The following is a 24,273-nucleotide window of genomic DNA, read 5'->3' on the forward strand; positions in this document are numbered from 1 at the left end:
GAAATGAAAAAGGTCTGGGTTATGTTTACCTGAAGAGAATGAGCTTTGGGAGAGGAAAATAAGAAAGAGAAAACTGTTCCTCTGGATTCTACCGTGGTTTAGGGACTGTGTGCTCTGGCTGCCTAGGCACGGTGCACAAATGCAAATGTATCTTGTTCAATTCAGTTGGGGAAAAAAAGCTTCTATAGGAGGTTTTTCCTAACTTAAATATTTAATTTCACCATTGTATTAAAATTTAACAGAGCAAATATGTTATAATACTTCTATACAAGTAGTATGGAGACATGTTTAAGACTGTGTAATCTAATGCTCAGAAGCAAGTATTTATATTGTCTTGGGCTGAAGAAGGAGGGGGTCACTTGAGGTAGGAGTTAAGTCCAAGAAAGATGAAATTCAGAAGACGGTTTTGATATCTTTGTCTTAGTAAGTCCATTGGCCTTTTCTACCTTTCTTGAGGACTGGGTATGGTAGGAAACATGAAGATACCACTGTATTCCTAAGACCCTTGAAACTAGCATTGGAGGTAAATGAATGCTGGGCTATTATCTCAGTGTATGGCTCTAGGGAGTTCAAATATCATTCATGAGATGTGAACAGGCGACATTTGGAGTCTCACCCATCCTAAGAAAGTGTCTACAATAAGAAAAAGAGATTCACAGTTTTTTGTTAGGAGGGACATGTGGGAAATGCATCTGCCAGTCTTCTCCTGAAAAAGATTAACCTTAAATGTGTATAGGTTGAAGAAAGGAGGGGCTTTCAAGGCTCCATGGGGAAGGTTTGCGTGAAGGTAGAGCATTTGTAGGCAACAGCCTTATGAAGGGCAGGAAGGCTGGAGTGGAAGAAGAGAGGTTGAGGATGTGGTAGAGAGATAGAGACCCTACTGTCACAGGGCTTGGGGATGGCTGTCAGGGAGGGTGAAAGAAATGGTTACCAGATTTTCAATGTGTTGTTGTCTTTCGACAACACTAAGGACAAAAGCTAATCTTGTCGAGAAAAACTCTGTCCTCAGGTGTGTGAATCCACCTGTGAGAGGTAGAATACAAAAATCAAAGGGGGGTGGTTTGAACTTTGCTTGCTATAAGCAAGTTTTTAATCATTTAAATCTCACAAATACCATCTGAGGACTGAACATTTTCACAGTTCAATAAAAAAAAAGTTCTTTGAATTAGAGAAAATAATAGGACTCTTATTCAATAAAAAGTACATTTTTAAAAGTCCTTTCTGTGGTGTTTCACCTTATAATTATACCCAGTATATAATACATAACATTAAATTATTGTTGGCTTTTTAAAATTAGGAGCCCTCTAAAGGACTTGAAAAGTCTTTTGTCTCTTTTTACATTATTCAAAAAGTTAGTCTGGGTAATATTTTGCAATTATATTTTTTTAATATCCTACTGCATGAGTTTTAAAAGCTATTCTACAATACATTTTAAGCTCTAGCTTTGTTTTATAAGGTTTTTGACCTGCAGATATTCTTAAATACATATAATTCTATAGAGGAATACACAAAGAGTTATTTCTATTATTTATTTTCCTTTCTCACAGATTTCCAATGTAAAGTGTGTGATGTGTACTTGTGTAAAAAATAGCTACTAGCAAGCATGTAACGTACATTATGGATGATGGTGGCAGGCAGGTTAGTCAAGCGTGAAGAGAAGCCCACGGGGCAAGAGAGAGGTCAGGAAATGGAGAGGAGAGATACGGCAGCTGCACAGCTAGTACAACGTGCCCTCACTTCCCACACAAGCTGGAGGCATTCTAATGCTTAGAGCTAGAGCTCTGCCCAGTAGCTTTCTGCTTCCCTTGTTTACTGATAGAGAAAGCCAGTCCTTGCAGCGTTTATAAGACAAGATGGCTGTCTAAGTGAGCTCTAGCTGCTCTGGACTATGTAAAGCAATTGTGATCACCTTTTCTTTTGTAAGATTCCTCCCTGTGCTCCTTTACCGTTAGCAGGATTCTCTTACCCGTGTGTGTGTGTGTGTGTGTGTGTGTGTGTGTGTGTGTGTGTGTGTGTGTCCAATTTTCTCTCCAAACATTCAGCTATCAAGTAGTTGTACCCAGTTATTCTACAAGTCCCCTATTTCCCAGACTACATCCCCGTCATATCAATAAACGAGCTTCCTTGGGAGAAAGTGAGTGAATTTCTAAAGTGAAAAAAAAATATCATGTCATATCTTAAATTTTCTCCAGTCATGCATTCTATAATTCTGAGTATGCACTAACTCCGCTGTTGTGTTATATTTACATGTAGATACAATTGCGATTGAAAACATAGTAAGTAAGTCGAGAAAAGAGAGAACACAAATTAGTTCCTAGGGAATCCAAGGCGATTAACTTTTGTTGACTGTCATCACAGTCTGAGAGGTGAATTGCTGAGACGTGTAACCAAAGCCCACGCATTAAAAGGAGCACTGTGCCTGAAGTAAGCTCTCAGGCAGGCCTTGTCTTCTGGTGGTCTCTAACGCTGTGATAGATTCTGTGATCAAAAGGAACTCAGAGAGAAACGCGTTTACTTCATCTTACAATTTTGGCTAATACTCCACCATTGAAGGAAACCAAAGCAGGAGCTCAAGGCCAGAACCTGGAGGCAGGAACTGAAGCGGAAACCATCCAGGGATACTGCTTACTGCCTTGCTCCTCACAGCGTGTTCATCATTCCTTCCTGTACAACTGAGGACCACTGCAAACTTCACATCAATTATTAATCAAGAGAACATTTCACATTCTTGTTTATAGGCCAATCTGGTAGGGGCATTTTTTTTTCAGTTGAGTTTCCCTCTTCCCAAACGATGCTAGCTGGTACCAAGTGGACAAAAAACTGATCAGGACAGACTTCTTCAGTGAACACTGTCCTCTGGGTATGATGTGCTAATGCCCTCTTGAAATCAGAGTTACAGAGAGTGTCTGACTCACAAAGTACTCACCTGAGACTGCAGCCGCTCACTCAGTCTTATACCCTGCAGCATTATATAATCCTGCCTCAGAGATGTATTATCTTGGGAGGTGCTAGAGGATACAGGGGAAGCATCCAGATTGTGCATCTTTGAGGTAACTACTGCTCATGCTAGGATGACCTTTTCTCGGATGCACCTGTTTCAGGAACACTTTACTCTTACTCCTGTGAGGAATTCTAAGAAAGTCATTGGTTCCCAAGATGGACTTGGATGGAATGATTTTTTTTTTAATCTTCTGTGTACAATACCTAGAGTGAACAGATGTTTGTTGACATCCCCTCAGTAAAGTAATAGAACACTTGAGGCCTGTACGGGAAAGCAAGTGAATGAAGATAAATTGAGAGAAAAGCAGCTGTATTGCCTCCGTTGTGTGGGATAAGCCATAAAGCTAAGCTACCTGCAAGTGGAGATTCCATGGAGACAAAGCTGCCTCTTCTGTGTCTTTCAAGTGACACACACACACAAAAAAAAGCTGCCTGCTATACTAACAGCTCGATTGACCTGCCCCTGCTGTGGGAGATCACACATGCAGCAGAGACTAAGCTATCTGCCCAGAGAAAAGTCAAGGTGGAAAGCGTGTGAGAGAAATGCCACTGAGGACATCTTCCTCTGCTTTGTGCGTGGCCTGCCCACTTGATGAGAAAGAAGCAGGTGTGGAAGAATACTGTGAGGGAGCCATGGCACAAGTTGTGTTGCCCCTGTAATGGGTGATATGATATGTGGCTGGGGTCTGTCTTCCTGCCAGATAAGAGAAGAACTAGCATGAAAAAAAAAAAAGAACACTATGGTAACATCCTTCATGGGAGCCTCTGATGTGGCACACAATTTAGAAGTAACAGAAAAAGCCACTATCAGACTCCCACTGAGATGCCGGATAGGGAGATACTGAGAACTCCCAGTAAGTTAATACTGTTGCCACTGCTGCTGATAGCACACCAAAATTTGACGATGACGATAAATAACTACGGCTGGACATGAAGAAATCAAGCTGGAACTGAGTTGTAAAAAACAACTGTCCCTTGTGGCTGCATTTCCTACTGCTAGAAGGTGCCATGAAGATTATCACGCAGGCAGTGAGGCCAACAGTCCTGTTCACCTATGTTCAAGGCATGGCTTCTAAATGTCATCAGCATTCTAGACAGAATGTTTTTTGCTGGTAAAAATGTAGGAATGGCTTTTATGGGTACAATAGATGACTGTCTTCTGATCACAGTTAAAGCCCACTTTATAAGACAGAACACATACTTGGTAATTAGAATAAAAACCTGTGGTAGGGGAGGCCATAAGACCCCCTTCACCTAATACTGTGGCCAGTCATTCTCTCTTCCACTTCCCCTGCCTGTATTTAATCTTTGCTCTTGGGAGGTATGCAGCAGTGCAATGCTACTGCTATTGTCTTGCTAAATGTGTGTGATGTGACTGTCAAATTGCCCAGAATATTTGTGTTTATTCCCAGAGATTGTTGATGATCTTGTACTTATCCAAGGAAGATTCTTTTGACAGTGAGTGACAATTACTGCTAACTGGTCAAATAGCTTCGAATAACTATTGCTGTGTGATAGCAATGGCCAGCCCTGTAGGGGAGAAAATAATGATATTATCGCACATCTACATCCACTCCTCCCAGGTTAAGAGAACGGACACTTGAAGGCAAAGAGTGAAAGAAGGGGTGGAGTACTGTGTAACTCTATCATCTGGCCTTCACATGGCCCTCTTGAAACCAAAGCAGTGGTGTTTATCCACAAGTCAGACCTTGACCTGATAGTCTGGCCAATAAATCCTTCCTCCTCCTCCCCTTTCTGTATTTAATCTTTACTCAACTTCATAAGGTCTTGGGAGGTATTAACACCTAGAGTACAGAGGACAAGGACTGCTAACTGGAAGGGCTAACTGCACCTATGTATTTTTGGGTAGGCCATCATCTACGTTAGGGCGGGACTCTTCGGCCATGCTTCTACTTGGGGTTGTTCATGTTCCATTGAAAAAGCTCAATGAACTTATGGACTCAGCAAGGTGACTTGGATGGAATTGTTTCTTCAGGCTCTTGTTGGTGTCCTATTTGTGGAGGATAAATGTTCACGTTTCTCCAGAATATTTAATACAGTACTTAAAAAATAAAAGCAAGCCTTACTTTCATAGAAAAACTCTAGCTATGGAATGATGGTTTGGGGCAGCACTAGTGAAAATCCACAGGCAGTCTGTGTTTGCTGGGAACTAACAAATATGGAATGTGTGGGAAATGAATGCGGTCTTCTCATTGGTAGCAAAGCCTATGATCCTGTGACCAATTGCTAGAGTGAGGACTTCTCACTGCACTTCCTTATGTTGTCACAGATGTTTAGATGTGTGTGATTATAAACAAGACACAGAATGTGTTAGCCCATCCCCCTATTACTCATACTGTGAGCAGACAGACGGTGATCTGCTGCTGTGTAGGTCACAAGATGTCAAAGGAAAAGGGAGGCTCCTTGGGACTTCGTGTGCTTCGCTGAGGAGAGCACCACATGTTTTTGATTGTATGTAGATTTGTTGAATTCCATTTAGTGGAATGGGATTTGCTATTGTCACTAGCTGAAGATTTAATGAGGTTTAATATATATTTATTACTCACATTGATACAAATAGACTATGATGTCAGTTTTGAAGGTCAACTTGGCTAGTTTCTAGTATCCAGCTGTTCATCTGAACACCAACATAGGCTATATTCTGAAAATAGCCTCTCATGTAGAGATATTACAGTAGAACAGGTGTGTCTACAAGGAGGAAAAGGGGCATATGAGAAATCTTATATTTTTCATTCAATTTTACTATGACTCTAAGCTTTTCTAAAAATCAAGATCCACTTTTTAAAATAGAAAGTTTCTTGAGACTTTATCCACATCATTAAAATGAGCATGAGGAACATTAGAAAAGATGTTAGCTAGTATCACATTGTTAAAACAAGGGGAAGCAGAACTCATCTTTCATAATCATAGAATGTCCCAAATTAAATGGATTGAGATAAATCCAAACCCACCTAAATCCATACCACCTGAAATTGCACTATTAGTTACAAGAACTTTTTATTGTAAGACAATGAATTACTTTAACAAAATTGATATCAAAAAATAATTAAGGTGTCCACAAAGCCAGTAACTTATAACTACACAATAATAAAAAACCTATGGCCAACCCAATGAAATGGAGTTCATTAAATGTGCATTAGGCTGCAACCTGATTGATTGTATATCAAGCTCCACGCTAGCAGTGCATAGCTAACATAATAAAGTGATGCCAATATGGCACACTATTCTTAAATGTCAAAAGACTTCAAGAGAAAACTTTCACAAAAGCAGCCACTCTACCTGCTTGAGTTACATTTCAGCATAAGCAGAAACTTGATGAGCGGATTTGCAGTGCTGACAGAATATGACATTTCCAACACAACAAATTTTTGCTTTGATGAAAGAAGCATGCTGAATCCTTTGCTTTAGCAACCACAGTGTCAAGAAAGTGATTGTTTCTTTATGAAAAAGAGGGCCTACCAGGAGCTGAACGGCCAACACCCAATCTCAGCACAATGCACATGAGACAGTTTGTTGCAGCATCAAGCACAGATAAGTAAGGATGTCAATTGTTTCTGAGGCTTTTCAATTTTCAGCATTTCCAAAGGAAGGCATATGGTAGATCCCTGCGTCACTGTGTTCCAACTCACTGAATTCTTTTTCCATTTCAGTTCCAGTCCACAACTAAACACTTTTCATTTACATCTGGTGACACTTGATATTCACCACCTTCATTGACGTCATACTCTATCCTAGACACAGATGTGGCTGTGGACTGAGAAAGAACAATAGTTGAATAATTGATGTGGACAGTCTTCTATCTTTCTAAACAACAGTTTATGGTTTAAAATTAAGCAGAAAAAGTATTTACCCTTCTCTCCAAAGCTTAATTAATTTTAATTTCTATACTTATAGCTTGAGCCAAATATATTCAAAAGATGAGGAGAACATAATCCACTAAAGCAAAAATAAAGAAAATTGGTTAACTTCTTGGCTTCAGTTATTGCAAGCTGTGTTATCAGATACCACAACAATGCTAGAAAAAAGACAGTAATTTTTCAAGCTCATGCACGTATGATTCGGGTTGGTTTGATCGGACCGGTTTTCTTTATGCTAGACAGCTTCAGCTATGATGATGGAGGATGGATAGAAGAACAACCTGCAAAATAGTCTACAATTTAGGCTGGGAAGTTGCCATGTGTCAAGTGGAATATCAGCCGGAGTGTGAACACAGGACCTCCTAGAATAGTGGCTGGAATCTGGGGGTAATCAGAACAAGGGAGAAGAGAATGAAAGGGGGAGAGGAAGGAAAGGAAAAAGGTAGGAAGGATGAAAGGAAAGGGGAAAGGAGAAGGGCAAAGAGAGATACAGGGAGGGAAAGGGAGAGAGACAGAGACTGACAGACAGAGACAGAGAGACAGAGAGAGAAAGAGACAGAGAAACAGAAAGATACAGACTAACAGAGAGAGACAAAGAGACATGGAGAGAGAGAGAGAGAGAGAGAGAGAGAGAGAGAGAGAGAGAGAGAGAGAGAGAGAGGTCTAGGATGAAGCTATGTTGCCTTGCATGTAACTTTCTTCGTTGTTGAAACAGTCACAAGGTTCTGTAGAGAAAAGAAGATCCAGGCTATGCCTCTTGGTGAATAGGGACAAGTGTCTAAAGAGTGCTGTCATAGTCACCTTAAAAAACTGAACTGATCTAACTTCTTTTTGTAGCTATTGTACTGGGGAACAAAAGTAGAGAAAAAGGAATATAGATATGGATCAAATTGAGAGAAAGAGAATAACTAAAATAAATATATCATATATTAATATATGATGAAAATTTATATAATATTATATATTTCATATATATTCATATATAATAAAATCCCTCACAGAAGTTTATTATTTTGTAAGGTTTAAAAACAAAATAAAGTTTAATCATTCAATGATGACAAATAAAAAAATTGGTGGTTACTCTTTCTAATCTATAATATGTGACTCACAAAGATGATCTCTTTGAGTTTAGCTCTTAGGTTAATGGCTGACATGTTAGTTATGAGCAGTGACTCATGAAGAAAGAAGTGGTAAGAGCTATTTAGAAAGATGCCCTCATTCCTTCTATTATTTCGAACATGCAGTGATGCAAACAGCCTGTGTCCCTGGCTACAATATGTCTGTCTGTCTGTGTGTGTGTATGTGTGTGTGTGTGTGTGTGTTTGTACATATATGTGTGTATGTGTGTACATATGTAAATATTATGTCTTGTTTAATAAAAGTACTCCTCACAAAGTAAGGAGTGCCTTTAAAAATCTTTCTGCAGAGAAATTGCAGGAGAGGAATATTACCAATCATATAAATATATATGAACTGCAAAAACTAAAAGTGGACATTTTATTTTTCCTCCAAAAGAGTGATGCTTTTGGTCAAAGAAAATATACCAACAATACATATGTAATCATATTGAAAAAGAAGACGCTGAGTAGAGTAACCTTTGATATACTAATCAAAGATATTATTTGCAGATGATAACATGCACTGAGACTCTAGCAAATGATGTGGACCTGCTCTGACTCAGACATTTGTAAACTAAAGAGACCAAACTTGAAAGCCAAGCTCTAAGGTAAAGAAATATTTACACTAATAATGTATTTGTTGTCTCCAGTGGCAGATATAAGTATTTGTGAGTCAATTCCAAGACTACAAGTATGTTACCATTATATGATATATGTGTAGGGGGTGAATAAAATTTTTATTTACTAAATACAAGTAAATGTATACTGTTAATGTATAATATGTATGTGTATTTATACATGTATATCACATGTAGGGATTTATTAGTATTTTATGATCTATATAAATAAATTCTACAGTATCTGGGCCTTAATAACAACAGAGGACAAAAGAGCAAGGCCCATCCTCTGTTCCTGCACAATGAGCTATGGTACCTCTGAGCATGTCCTACATTGATTCCCTCATGATCTTTGCACACGTGGCTTTCCCTATTAGAGAGGTACAGCCTGCAGTATTGAGTGAACATTGTTATGTGACAGCTCCCAGGCCAAAGTGACTGTCTTAGACCGCAGGCTTCTCTAGGACAAATTGAATGAGCCCTGTAGGTCTTGTGCTATGTCTTACCTTCAACTTAACATTTCATTTTTTTCAAGATCTTGCTGGTTTTGTGACATGGCCAGGTTGAAATTCACCAACCACAAAGAGCCATCCTGTGTCCGTACAGCAGCTCTGGGGATGATCATTGGGTCAAATGTGCAATTTCAGCACACTAGCTTTGGTGGGATTCAACAATTACATGGACCTTGCTGAAATAATTACTACATGAGATTATGGAGATTATATTTAAGGCTAAATAGACAAATACACTGAAAGCTCGCAGACTTTTTAAGTTCCTTACAAGTTTAGCTGTAATTTGTCATTGGTGTCTATGTAAAAATTTATCTAGTTGATTAATATGTTTCATTTTTGACTGTGCATTTTCTGACCATTATTACTAAAGAAATATAGTTTCTTGAAGATTTACCTTTCTGTGTACAATTTACAACTTTTATAAAACCAGTCGTAATGTCTGAATATAATCAGTGTCAAATGCACAATAGCTACTGAATCCTAAATTCAGTTCCAATATCTTAGATATTTCAAAAGTATTACACTACTAGCTCGTATAATCTGACAAAAAAATGGTATTTTTAAATTAAAAAACAATGAACAGAGGTACACCTTTTATATAATATTATTATATTATATTTATCATAAAATTTTCATTTTATTATATATTTAAAGAAAATGTTATATTATGTTATCAGGATATTAAAAAGTCTAACTGAGGGTGATTAAAGCAGGTTGAGATTTGACTGGCCATTTAAAGCCTCTCAAATGTCAAGGCAAAGGGAAGTTGACATTCAACACAAATTACACATCTTAGTTATGAAAGATGTTATAATTTTTTTCTAGAAAGTTGTTTACATTTAGTGGTTATAACTTATAGTTTAAAAATTACAACCAAACCTGCACAGAGTTTGGGCTTTTTGTTTTGTTTTGTTTTGTTTTCATAGCTTCACTTATAGGTACTAACTGCAGAATTAAAGGGTTTTGAAAATAATGACTTCTCCAGTACCAGAAAAGTATTGAGCATGGTCAATGCAGATTCTGATAGCCTGAAGCTTATCAGTGTAAGAACACCTCAATTCAGAGAACTGTAACAACCACCAATCCAGCAGGACAAACTGCTGTGCCAGAGTGTGTGTATGTGTGAACACGGTCGTGTGTATGTAAGTTATTTCAGTTGATTCTTATCCTACATTTTGTTTCTTGATGAATTTGTATTAGTGAACTTGTTCATATTTGTGAGCTACTAAATAGTCATGTTAAAACTCTAAGTATTTGATTTGACCTTTTCAGGCATGCATGTGTGGCATTATTACGTTTAAGTGGCAATCTTGGTTTCACCTGAAAGAATGTGTCTCTGGACCCTGAAAAGAATAATATGAGTAAAATTACTTAAGGGCATGTTAAGAATTTTCCCTTTAATCCCATTTTTCATGGAGATCATAAAGTCTCAGAAAAGAATTAGTTTATTTGAGACAACTTATTTCGGATAAATAAGTTAACAGATGTTTTTAAAGTGTTGCTGTACTGAGATTGCTGCCAAGCATTTAAAGTCTTTCTAATATGATTATGTCGTAACAATAACAGAAGTGACTACGCATTATAAAAATGTTCAAAACGACCTGAAAAGCACCAATGTACATTTAGATTACAAGAAGCAAATGCACAAGCTATGGAAAGCTCACTGGGAAGAGCACTTGCCCTGACCATGGGGATCTGAGTCCAATCCCCAGGACCCAGGAGAAAGGAGACTGGCATCTGCAGAGACAGGCAGATACCCTGGTGCTCTCTGGACAATAAGCATAGTCTATAGGCCAGTGAGAGACCCTGGCTTAAAAAACAAGTTGGATGGCTCTTGAGGAATCACACCTGGTGTTGACCTATGACTTCTGGGTCACATACACACATGGAACTGCACAAACATAAATACCCCTTCTAATGCACACATGCACACACATGCATATACACACGCATGTGCATGTGTACACACTGAAACATATACATCTGGAAACAAAGACAGAATTTGCAGATGCCAGGTAAGGAAGACCATTCTGTGTAGACGGCTAAGGAGTTTGTGATCTAAGGTGGTGAGGCCCTAGCTAAGCAGGACTGCTGACAAATATGTACAAAGAACAATGCAATTCTCAGACCTCTCTCAGAGTCAGCTTGGCCAGTTCATCACTAACCCATTCTGCAGAAATCTAGATAAGTAATATAAAGAAAGATGAAAGCAAAGAAGCCTCAGATCAATGAAACTAAACACATACAAGGCAAATAGAGAGGATCACCATAAATATGGGAACCACTCAGTGTTCAATCACATGGAAAGAGGAGTGAAGTACCCACCTAATTGTACACTTCAAGACATGAGAAAGTGCTTCTCTGATGAAAATTTCCTCAAGGGAAAAAAAGCCCTTTGTATTGAGGGAACAACTAATCAAATGTTCAAATGTTCACATTGATCTTTGTCCTGGTTAGCATTAATTGTGAACTTGACACGGTCTAGGGTCATCTGAGAGGACAGGCTTAATTGAGGACTTTCCTAGACCAGAATGGCTTATAGGCACATCTGTGGGGAATTATCTTGATTGTTGACTGATGAGCAGGGCCCAGCCCATGTAGGCAGTACCATGTCTAGGTAGGTAGTCCTGAATCGTATCAGAAACCTTGTTCTTTACAAGTGTACCAAGCAGCAAGCAAACAGCATCTTCCATGGCTCTTACTGTCCTTCCTGGCCTGGAGATGAGTTCCTTGGTCAAAAGCCTTCATTTCCTGTTTGGAGTTCTTGCCTTACTTAACTCAATTATAGACTGTGAATTGGACTTAGAAGCTAGAATAAACCTTTCCTCCCCTAAGTTGTTTTTGGGAAGAGAATTTTATAAGTGCAATAGAAAGAGCACTAGTAAACTCCTCACTCAAGGCTAATTCATCCATGTGCAGGCTTTCTAACAAAGTTTAAGCGCATTTATCTTAGTTATGAACCAAACTCACCTGCAAAAATCAAGGTTCAAAACAAGAACAACCTGAAGAAAACAAAGACAATCCAAGGACAGAAATATTTTGAAAATCTTTTTTTAAAACTGAAACTAATACATTTAGAACAGATTAGTCAAGCTGCAAGAAAAATCGGCCACAGAAAATGTGAAATTGAGATCCGGTGACGTGATGTCTGCCAGTGTGAGCATTACTTTTAGGACACTTTAAAATGTTCATCCTGTTAGTAGTAAGACTGAAAAAAATTTCCAATCATTGTCTTTCTTTGATTGCTTTAATCCTGCAAGCAGTTCATTTGCACACAGCCTCTGTCTTGGCAGTCCTTGATTTTGATGCAAACCTAGTTATCGCTGGCTTGTTTCCTCTCTTTCCAGATACAGCGGCTCTTGAACGTTAACTATACCTAAGCAGAGTAGCTTTCAGTAAAAACATTATTCTGTCAAATTCTGGCTACCAAAGCTTATTTGTAATGCAATGCTGATAACGCTGGCTGCTCTGATAGAAAGGGAAAGATTGGAAAGTGCAGAAGTTGATGTGTTTGTCTGCCAAATCCAGGCTTTTCAAATTCCTAAATGTTACCATGACTCACTAGTCTTTGCTCATCATCTAATTTCCCATAGTTACTGTGTTGAGTGATTGTGATGTGCAGATGATGAGGTGCCTGTTCTTTGTTGCCATCTAGGTGTAAGGAGATGAGAAGGTACTTGCTCTCAGCCACAGATGCGTGCTGCCAAAGAGGATCCTAACCAGAGAGAAGCTAAGGTTCTCCAGGGTCATAGAAAGGGTTCTTGTATTCGTTGCACTGCTCACGTGATTTGAGAGGTAGTGAGCAATAGATTTTTTTTATAATGAGTGTGACATGTCTTGCTCTGTTTTGTGTGAGATAAACTGTATTTATTCAATGTTCAAGATGGCCTGAGCCTTCTTCCATGATTTTCTGAGTAGAATTTGTGTGCCCTTTTAAGACAGCACAACCCCACTGCTCATACTGCAGCATAGCCAGGAAGAACTAGGTCCTCCTCCGACGGGAGGGCAAAGAAACAAAACAAAACAAAAGCCACTAATATCTTTACACAGAGGTGCTGCCTTCACTGACATCCCTTCCATAGCAGGCTTATAAAATCACTTTTCACCAGTAATGAACAATTCAGCATTTTGTGATATGTTTCCGTATCATGTATTAGCTTCTCTTTAGAATCCTTAACCCTATTTTACCTGACACTACCATGAAAACTCACTCTGTTAACCTGAAGGTAAAACACAAACACACACACACACACACAAAATTGGTTTCAAAAGGTTGCTTGAGACAACTGAATCCCAACACTTTTATTTAGCAAACAAACTATCCTTACCAAAATAATTGGATAAACATTTAAAATCATATGACTAGCAACTGGCAAAGAGAACATGAATACAATCTCCTGAGCATGGCCTGATTTGTAATAATATAGCTGTATCTTGTGTTTTTCTGAATAATTAGGCAGTCATCAGAGAACTTAATATCTCTAGAATTAAATCAATGGGATAACATTTTTTTTTCTCTCCTGAGACAGTTTCATGTAGACGCTCTGCTCAGCCTTACTGCTGGAGGAAGTCTACAAATACCAACTTTGTTTGGCGCCCATTTCCATAGCTGCTTATAACCATTTCAGTATGACACATGGCTGCGTTAGATATCTTACACCAAAGCATCTATTAAATCAAGGGTCCTTCTTCCTTCAATTTATTTTTAATGTTATTCATAGTTTACGTTATGTTTTCAATTATCATAGTACATAGAGTTTTTTAATCATAGTATGGACTTTAAAATAAAGGAATTACTTGTAGAACTATTAATTTTTCCATATTGAAGAAATCTTGTTAGATTCACTTCAGGATTCCTCTGGAAAAGCATTTTGAAGTGCTGGCTGTTACAAATATTTGGCGAGCTACCCAGTCACCGAAGCAGAGCTGTCTTAAATGAAGACAAAGTAGAAACATTACTCCTGTCAAATGAAGTTACCTGCATCTGACAGAAGCAGTTATTGCCTTAGCACCAACTATCAATGAATTCCATGCATGATCTCTTTCATTACTGGTGCTCACTGTCAAAAGACACACTTTTTCTATAACAGGTAAAAGTACTTTATTTTATTGCCTATGTACAATGACAAGTTGTATAGTATGAATTCTAAAGTCTCACTGCCATTGCTGTCTATGTGGCCAGGATAACAGGAATATCTTATTCACAAAAGAAAGAATAAAACAAAACACAATGTGAAATATCTCTCTTACCAGAGACCATATGAAAAATTATTTTGTGGTTGGCGCATATGAAAATCAGAAGTCATTTAAATTGTATTTTGTGGGATTTGAAAGATCAGTGAACAAAATTTAATGCCAGAAGAACTTAATTAAAAATGAATCATACATAATATAGCAAATATGTCATATAAAGGTAAGATACTCTTTTCTCTTGCAAATATAACATGTCTTTGAATAAGCTATGCACAACAGACCCACCAGCATGATGTATATCTGACTACCAGTCAGTCAGGATGTAAAACTCCTCCCCGAGGGGTGGGGTGGTGGTGAAGAGAGTCACTGGCTGATAAGGTTTATTCAGGTTAACAGAGACATATATTTAACCTCCCTGCTTTTACTAGCAATATTAACAAATAACTAACTCTAAAAACTGTATCATACAAAGAGCAGTTGTTTTCTGCTGTTAGCATTTAACATTTAAGTGTAAGATCCATACCCAATACCCAATAGCTGAATAACCAAGATATAAAGAACATAGTAAATTAATGTATTTAAACCCAGTCAGAAGGAAACATGTAGGAAAGCAGACAAAACTTCTCTATAGTAGCTATAGTTTCAAGGGAGGAGTGTCTTGCTGCCTCCTTATTTAAAAAAAAAAAACACACACACACAGACACACACACACACAGACACACACACACAGTTCTGCCTGCCTGCTCCCTCAAACGCAATGCAAGTGTCACAGGAAGGCCCAGAGAGATAAAAAAAAAAAAGACTGATGTTTGCTGACAGGATATTGAAAAGTGATGTTCTTTGTCTGACTATGGCATTCCAAATGAGTCCTTTCAAGAATGTAGATTTTATAATGACCCTGTGATGAGTGAGAATAAAAGAAAGGTGACGTAGACACTGTAATGTGGATAACAATAGTGAGATCAGTTGCCATATAAGGAGTGCCCATAAGATATATAAAGTTAAGACAAACGCAATTATAAATAGTTTAGAATACATTTTTTAATCTTCCATGGAGTTGAAACCTTAACATTTTGCCAACTTCTTTTTGAGTATGTCCATGACAGATATTTCAATACTTTCATAGTTCCATGGATGACAAGCACCTGACCAGGACCAAGACACTAGAACGTCTCTCTCAGGCCAGTGTCCTAGATGTTATATTTGTATGCTGTGGCCTTTACCAACTGGCCTGTCATTATGTGGACATCAAAAGAAAGTCAACCAAGAAGTTGGCCTAGAGAACTCACATTGAGACTAAGAACCAGAACCATATTCTTAATTTTAGGATCTTGTTCTTTCAAGTCCCTGTACTTTTTTCTTTATTCTTTCCTTATTTTTTATTTTATGCATATGTCTACATATAATGTATGCCTGGGCATTTGCATGGCCATGTGGTGGTCAGAAGTTGCAGCAGCTGATGCTCTAGATGATTATACACTGTGTGAAAGGTACACTGTATATAGACACAGGGTGCTAAAAAGAAGCAGTAGGTTAAACACAGTGTAAATATGAATCTATGACAACATTGAACAAAATTTTGATGGAAAAGACCAACTAAAGATTAAGATGTTACAGTAAGTCCACTAGAAAAGGCCGCTCAGACACAGTCTATAGCCAATGCAAAGTCTTTATTCTGGCTCATGGGGACTATACTAAAGTATTTGGGACCCAAGTGTAGCACCAAGTGTTTAGGATAAGAGGTTTTTAAAGGAAAAAAGCCATGTCCTAGTAACTCATTAGGCAGTTGAATAGAGAGGTTTTGTGCAAGCAAACAGTTTTACAGAAGCTAAGATAAGCAGTCAGCTTAAGGGGCAGGTTCTGCACAAGCAGGCAATTTAACAGAAGCTAAAATAACCTAGCTGGGGCATCTTGACCTAGGGATCCTAGAGCTAAGTTGAGTAATTTTCTATGGGTCTTCCCATTAAGAAAATCAAATTCTGGCTAAACATAAGATTGCCTCAAAAAGAATACAAAATGGATAAATCTCTGCATTGTCTTGCCCTGTCACAAAGTAGATTCTTAAAATTCTATTTCATAAGCCATGCCAGAGCATAGATAACCCTATGATAGTGGATGTGGTGACATTTTCCTAGAATTTCAGCATTACAGAGGCTAAGAGAATAAGGGACTCAAGGTCAGCCTGAATCCCAGAGTGAACATTTGCTTCGATGAGCATCCTTTCTTATATTTCTGTGTTTGGATTACTTTCATTCCTACAGCTTCTCTTTTACCTTATTTTATTATGTTAAATCATTTACAAAATGTTTCAAATTTTATTTTATTAATTTATGTATATGGGTGTTTTGTCTCCTTATGTCTGTGTAATACATGAATGAAGTGCACATAAAGGTCAGAAGGAGGCCTCAGATCCTTGGACCTGGAGTTATGAACACTAGTAAAACACAATGTGTGTATTGAAAACTGAACCCAGGTCCTGTAGAAAATCAGCTAGCACTTGTAACTGATGAACCATCTCTCCAGCCCATTTTCTCATTCTCTTTAGTCAGTCAGAAACGTAGTATAATATAAAGTTCAGCTTCTCTCAATAGTAATCTGACACTATTGATCAAGAAGAGTTTAGGAAGCAGAAAGAGCTGACGGTAGACCGGAGAAAGTAATTCTACTGGGAAATACATACTACACAGTGATATCATGTGGAAGTAAATAACATCCAGTGAATCTACCTGGCTTCACTTACCAGCCAGTGAATCCATCTAGAAATAATACCACCCAAAGATAATTCCTGGAGCTCATTATGAGCCAGTGATACCATCTGGAGTCAGGACCACACACTGACATCACTTGGAGCAGTGTCACCAATCCTACAACCTAGAAGTCAATACCACCAATATTACAACCCTAAAGTCAATATTACATAGGGAACTATAGGGAAAAGAAAATGATTTCAGGAGAACAAAACTCATACAGGACTTACTTAAGGGAGAAGAGGTGTATTTGTAAACGTGTAAGGGCTGAGACAGTCATCTTACAGCTAACTAATACTGCTTCCTAACTCTTAACAGCTACACCTGCCTCAAAAGCAGAGCAATGTATGGAACCACGGTCATCTAAAGCACCCACTTTTATAAGAAAAAAGAAACAGTGTACACACACACACAAACACACACACACACACACACACACACACACACACACACACACAGTAAGCCTGCAGAAACAATTTCTCAATTTTATTTTTATTTTCTTTACACTGGTGTTTTACCTATATGTATGTCTCTGTGATGGTAATGTATGCCCTGGGAACAGATTTACATACAGTTGTAGGATACTATGTGGGTGCTGGGAATTGAACCTGACTTCTCTGGAAGAGCAGCTAATGCTCTTAGCCACTAAGCCATCTCTCTAGCCCCTAGTTTCCCAAATTTATACTCCAACTTCTTATGTTATATTTTTAATTTATGTTTAATTTAAAATAGTTTATTTTATTTACATTTTAAAAATGTTGCATTTATCAATCTGAAATGTATTGCTGGAAATAAAATTATTTTATACATTTGATTGAATTTAATTATTCTCTTACTTTTACATTTTTTTAGTACCATTTAAACATCTGACTTCACATTATAGTTCATTCTATTTCTTTGTACTCTTTTCACTCTGTAGCAAGTAGTTTAATAGCAACTTATTTAGATTCAATGGCAGAAAATAAGAACAAGTAGAAAAAAAAATCCATTAAAGCCTGACTTTCTAGCTGTTCTTCTATAGCATAGAGCACTCATGAGATGTCTTTAAAAGGTAAATGAGCATGTTACTCAAAAGCAGAGAGTTTTCCAAGCATGAGGAAAGCCTTATGCAGGCTCTCCAAAGCCACAGGAAACAAACAAGCAAACAAATAAGTCCGCTGAGTTTTTAAAGCTAATTTTGTTTTCTTTTTGGTTTTTTCAAGACTGTGTTTCTCTGTGTAATAATAGCCCTGGCTACCCTAGACTCATTTTGTAGACCAGGCTGGCTTTGAACTCACGGGCTGCCTCTGCCTCCCGAGGGCTGGGATTACCAGCGTGAGCCACCGCATCCAGCTTGGAAGCTAATTTCTACACTAACTTCATGCATATTAAACCAGAACATTCTGTTTTGATACCTAGGTACTTCAATGTGAGCACTACTGTTCTAATGGCTAGGACTTGAGGACACAGGGTGTAGACAGACAGTAGTGGGTCATATTGTATTTGTTCTACACTCAAATCTGACATCCTTACCTCCAAGTACCTTTGGATGACATGCTAGGCATAGGCCTGTGAGAATGTGCCCAAAGCTTATCAAGCTTTACATTTAAAACCTCCATAGGCAATTCAATCAGAGCAATGTGCTTATTTTGTTTGTTTCAATTTTTTTAATTTCTGAGAAAGAGGGGGAAAAAACTGATGTTGTATAGGTTGGAAGGTGGGAAAGAGCTGGCAGGACTTGGGGCAAGGAACAGAACATGACCCAAACATCTAGATTTTTTTGTAAAAACAGAAAATTTTTTTAATTAATTTTTTCTTGTTACATCTAAATGGTTATCCCATCCCTTGTATCCTCCCACTTTCCCCTTACTCCCCTCCCCTATGACTGTTCCTGAGGGGGACTTCCTCCCCCTGTATATGCTCATAGGGTATCAAGTCTCTTCTTGGTAGCCTGCTATCCTTCCTCTGAGTGCCACCAGGTCTCGAGGCACCAGAGTATGTGAGAAAGTCATATCCCACTCTCCACTCTACTGTGGAGACTGTTCTGACCATTGGCTAGATCTGGGTAGGGGCTTAAAGTTTACGGCCTGTATTGTCCTTGGCTGGTGCCTTAGTTTGAGCGAGACCCCTGGGCCCAAATCTGCCTATCATAATGTTCTACTTGTAGGTTTCTAGGACCCTCTGGATCCTTCTACTGTGCCATTCTCCCATGCTTCTCTCATCTAGAGTCCCAATTGTTTTAAAAAATACCATTTAATGCAGAAAGAAGTTGCCATGTAAACATTCTATAGTGTGTTTTTTTCTATGCTGTTTAATGACCTCGGGCTACCCTCTGCTGAGTATGCCAATGAACTGTATGATTATGGAATAATAAAATGTTCTTAAATTCAAGAGAACCCAGAGGCTCTATTTCCCTCATTCTAACACGTTCTGAGAAAATTGTTGTCCTTGCTCAAATTTTAGGAGACAGGTCAAGAACTATTAAAATATTAATGGGAAATTTGATGTTTAGCTAAGAATTTTTCAACTTAGCGTGCCCTTCTTATAAAATCTATCAACTAATGGACTTCAAAACTTTTCCCCCTGGAAACATATTTGGGGAAGCACTGAGGACCGTGAGTCTCCCATGGTGACTAATTTACAACCGAAAAACAACAAAGCAGAAAAGTCTCACCTCCGATGTTCTCCTCTTCTTCCTTTTTCTCCCCATTTAAAATGCTACGAAGACCTTAAACTAAAACTGCTCTCTGTAATTTAAATGCAATCACAGTGTTTTATCTAACACTATTCTTCCAGCTTGACCTATTTAGCCTCCTCCTTTCAATCACGATTCATCCAGCAGGGAAAGGAGCATCGTATTTCATTTCTCTTGTCAACTAGGTAATTAAAAACAGTTGCCCTCAGAGTAAGATGCAAGTAATCAAATAGCCTCACAATAACGCACCTGATGACTTAATTGGCTGTGTATGCAATTTTGAAGTTAAGATGAATGGCAAAAGCTATGTTCCAGGCTACATGGTAAAATTCAAAGCTTAGGATGTAGTCTGCTTGCCTTCCATTTCCACTGGTTGATTCACACCCCCAAACACCTGGATTCTTCTGAATTGGAATATGAGTGTCCAGCTGGCTCTGGCAGTGAAACAGGAGAGTCTGTAACCAGCTATGCTAATATTGGTGCTCCAGCTAGGAGAATAATGGAATCTTAATAGAATACATGACTAAGCAATAATAACCTTTGCACAGTGGTGCTCGGCAGTTGATTTTAGCAAAGATCACATCGATGAGAGATGTTCCTTTTATTACCAAAAGGAGACTATGATGTGATAAGAAAATTCAATTTACATATACATTATTTCTCCCTTCTTAATTCTAAAAGCTGTAATGTGGCATTATAAAACAAAGTTTTCACTATAAAAACATATTGTGCTTAACTCAGCGAAATGTGCTTGTCTCTATGTATTTACATGCATATTATTTTCTGTTACTCAGTATGAAGTTTGTGTGTACTTAGAGGATATTGCCAGTAATTACAATAAAATATTTGTTCAGAAATAAAAGAAAAGCATGCTTACTACATTTCAGGATAATTGAAGCATAGAGCAAACTGAATATTTTGACATAAAAAGGTTTTCAAAGCCCTGATCATTGGACGATTCCCCATAGAAGGTGATGAATAAATCATAAAGCTCTCTCCTCTACAACACAAAGAAACAGTCCAGGAAATGAACACCTTGCATACAGCTTCTCATCAGTGGAATCTGATGAAGAAGTCCAAGTGAGGGGAAGCTGAATAAGATACTTAAATATAAAACTTCTCTGTCTAGACCTACCATTGATAGGACAAATCTCAAAAGAAAGTGTATCAGGCAAGTGAAAGAGAAATGTGTTTGTTCTCCCCTATAGGAAAAGAACTAAAAGAGTGTTCCTTTTGAGACAAGGAAATGTAGGCAGACCAAGATGTTCATCCTCCAATGAAAGGTTGCAGTCAAGTGATGTAATCAGAATGTCATGTATATATAATAGAAGGTCTGTTTCACTCCCAATGCTACTTTTACATTGTGTTCAATGTGTCCAGAATTTCCTATACTTGGAAAGTAGTCACCCAGATGAAGGATAGCAGGCTAGCAAGAGGAGCCTTGATACCCTATGATCATATAGAGGAGGAGGAGGTCCCCCTCAGTCACAGGCATAAGGGAGGGGAATAGGGTGAAAGCGGGAGGGAGGATACAAGAGATGAGATAACAACTGAGATGTAATATGAATAAATTAATTTTAAAAAAGAAAGTAATTTTCCACACAAAACAAGACCCTTAAGGATTGAATGGAAGAACATCATAGCCAAATATGAACAGAATCACTTAAGGACATGGTTGAGTAAAGGAACAAGATGTTGTCATACATATGCTATGTATCTGTCTTTGATGCTGGACAGAAAGAACATGGATTCTCGTATTCTTTGAGTGCTATGTTTATAGAGATATCTTTTCCCCAATAACAGTTAAGTCTTAGTCACTAATGTGTATGATGTTTGAAACCCCCAACGTAAAAATTGTCATTTGAGGCGGTGACATGACTGGGTACTTAGGAGTCTCAGATAGTTTCAGAATGGAATCAGCCATCAGAAAGAATGAGGCATGGCTACTGAGTTTCACGTTGCAACCCCATTTCCACCCTCTCAGAAGGGCAGAATTGTTGGAAAATGTAGTTAAACACAAATGGTCAATGGTTAAATTAGTCATGTTTACTTTGTGGAACTGCTGTATAAAGCCTAAAGGAGAGAGTCCAGCATGCTGAGTGCTTATTTAAACACTGGGAAGGTAACGAAGACTGAGAAACTTATATTTAACTTCTCTGATACCTTAGCCTTATACATTTCTTTCATCTCACTGTTCGTGGAATCTATTCTTTACAACCAGTGATAGTAAGTAAAATTTTCCCCAGAGGTCTGTGAGGGCTTTGAACAAATTGCTGAACCCAGAGATGGGTTTCACAGCTGGTGAAAAAAAAAATGAGGATATACGTTTCCCTGTGATAGGAAAGTTAGGTATATGAATAAATGGATGAAATATTTATGACTTTTTCAGGAAGACATTACAATGTCTCCAAGAATTCAGCCTTCTTTTCACTTGACCATGTTTGGACAGTTTTGGTGGAGCTAGGTGCAACATAAGGCTGGTGTATAAAAATCATAAAGAAAAATATGTCTATGAGATATGATTAAATTGGAGAGCAGGCAAATCAATTTGAAGCAGCCTCACTCTTCAGAATCCAGAATCTTATTTTTTCAAAGAAATTCCCAATCAGGATGTAAATATGGCATTCTCAGTGCAATGTGCTTTCATAAAGAGATTCTTGGTTCATGATTCAGGATGGACTCAAGGTGGAAAGGGAAAAAAAAGAATTACCTGGTGAGATGGAGAAATGGGTGGAGTTTTCCATAGGCAACTGATTAGTAACACAGCAAAGGCAGGTGTAAGGAGAAACTGCAATGAGGCGAGGCTGGGCAGCACATTCACACTGAAAACAGAAGGAAGAAGGTGCTGGTAACAGGTTGGGTGTGCATTGCGAAGTCTGAAAGCTAGATTATACAGGCCGTGATCTCACAGGATAAACTCTTAGGACACACGTTAACAGACAGGTCAGATACATACATGTCTACTCTCTGTTTACCTTGTTACCTTTGTGGAGTCCCCACTTAACCATTCCTCTAAAGACTAGATGCTGAAAGTTGTCATAACATGGAACTATTCCTTCAGACATCTAAGGCCAATTAATACAACATTTGGTGCGTATTTATGTTCTTCCTCCTGCCATTTGTTTTTCAACTCCTATTTTCTTCTGAATTTACCTATATTTTTTCCCCACCATCAAGAATCTCCAACCACCAATATCTTCAAGGAGAAACTCACTATCTAAATTACTATGCACACCTGGGTCAGCATTTTAATCTTTGGTGTTAATTAAGAAGCATATGTATATATCTTTCTGATTGGTAGGCTTGGGTCAGGAAATCACTGTATTATAATGACTGACATTAAAAAAATCTAACATGTAAATTATTTCAATTTGCATCTAAATGTAAATATGTGTTGCCCATTTAAATATATTTACATAATGCATTTTAATATATTTACATTGAAATTCAGATGGGAGGGAAATCTAAATGCATAGGCTGCTGACATTTTAATTTTCCTGGCTTCTTTCTTTAGCAAAAACTCCATGTCAGTGAGAAAGCCTGAATTGTATCTACAGAGGCTCAGGCATACTTAACCAGAAAACGTTTTAGTTTTTTTCTGGGTTCATAGCTGCAACCTGCAAAGGTGCAAACACTCCAGTGAGGAATGAAAAACAATTACAACACCAACTGTTTTGTAATTCAGCTTGGAGGCAAGACTCACAGAAATGGTACCTGTAACCCCTGGCAACATATTCCATCATTAGATTAACAACTCCTGAGGCAAACACACATTTACTAAACTATAGAAGCCATGCCCAATTGAGGCAGGAATAGAAACAGGCGAACTTCAAGTGGGAATCTTGTAGTTGTAAGAACCTGATTGGCTTGGAAAAATAGAATCACTGACTCCAGAGATAAGACAACATCAAAGACGAGCCAATGCTGTGTCCAACATGTATAGCATTGTTTATTTAGGCTCTGTACATTGAAGGAACAAAATGAAGACCAAATGCTTTAAAGTAGTGACCTCAGAGCAGGTGCTGGGGCAGAACTGAGTTTCCGCTTATTTAATCTAAATGTTACCTTGTTACTGCCTCAAAAAAAAAAATGTGTTCTCATGAGCTTGGTTTCCCTTTCAGAAATAGAGTGGGCTAAGTAATTTAGGTTATGATCAATAACTATTTTTCCTTACCTTTCTCGCGTTTCCACTTCTAATGAGGACCATAAAGCACACAGTAGCATGTTTCCTACATAAACAGTAATGTTCCATTGTAATTGTCTCAGAACTATTTTTCTAACAATGCATATCTACCTCTTCAGCAGGGAACAGGATGACCTCCTGGCGGGATCTATAAAGTGGGTAATTACGAGTATAGAGACCACCGTGTCATCTGGAGCAGAGCTCTTCTAAAGCAGAATCACTCAGGGCTTCACATCACTGCCTGACATCACCTAGACATTCAGAAAATGCCTTCATGGTCCAAGGTCAGGAAAAGTCATGCTTTGAAACAAGCTACTCCCGTTCACTGAGAGACACAGATGATTAAATTTT

The 24,273-nt window shown here is 38.2% G+C and overlaps 1 protein-coding gene across 1 annotated transcript in view; it reads right to left on the reverse strand.

Annotated features, from left to right (window-relative positions):
• LOC311580805 (uncharacterized protein) overlaps positions 1-23,991 on the reverse strand; it is a gene marked incomplete at both ends in the record, with an annotated part of 92,032 nt that extends 68,041 nt beyond the window's left edge. Inside the window, 2 exons of the mRNA XM_084752519.1 lie at positions 22,450-22,561; positions 23,914-23,991. Of these exons, the coding sequence (XP_084608645.1) occupies positions 22,450-22,561; positions 23,914-23,991 (190 nt within the window). The remainder of the gene's footprint in view (positions 1-22,449; positions 22,562-23,913) is intronic.
• Positions 23,992-24,273: the final 282 nt, after the last annotated feature.

This window comes from Acomys minous (assembly GCF_964271855.1).
Source record: "Acomys minous genome assembly, chromosome: 13".
In the NCBI taxonomy this organism is placed as follows: domain Eukaryota; kingdom Metazoa; phylum Chordata; class Mammalia; order Rodentia; family Muridae; genus Acomys; species Acomys minous.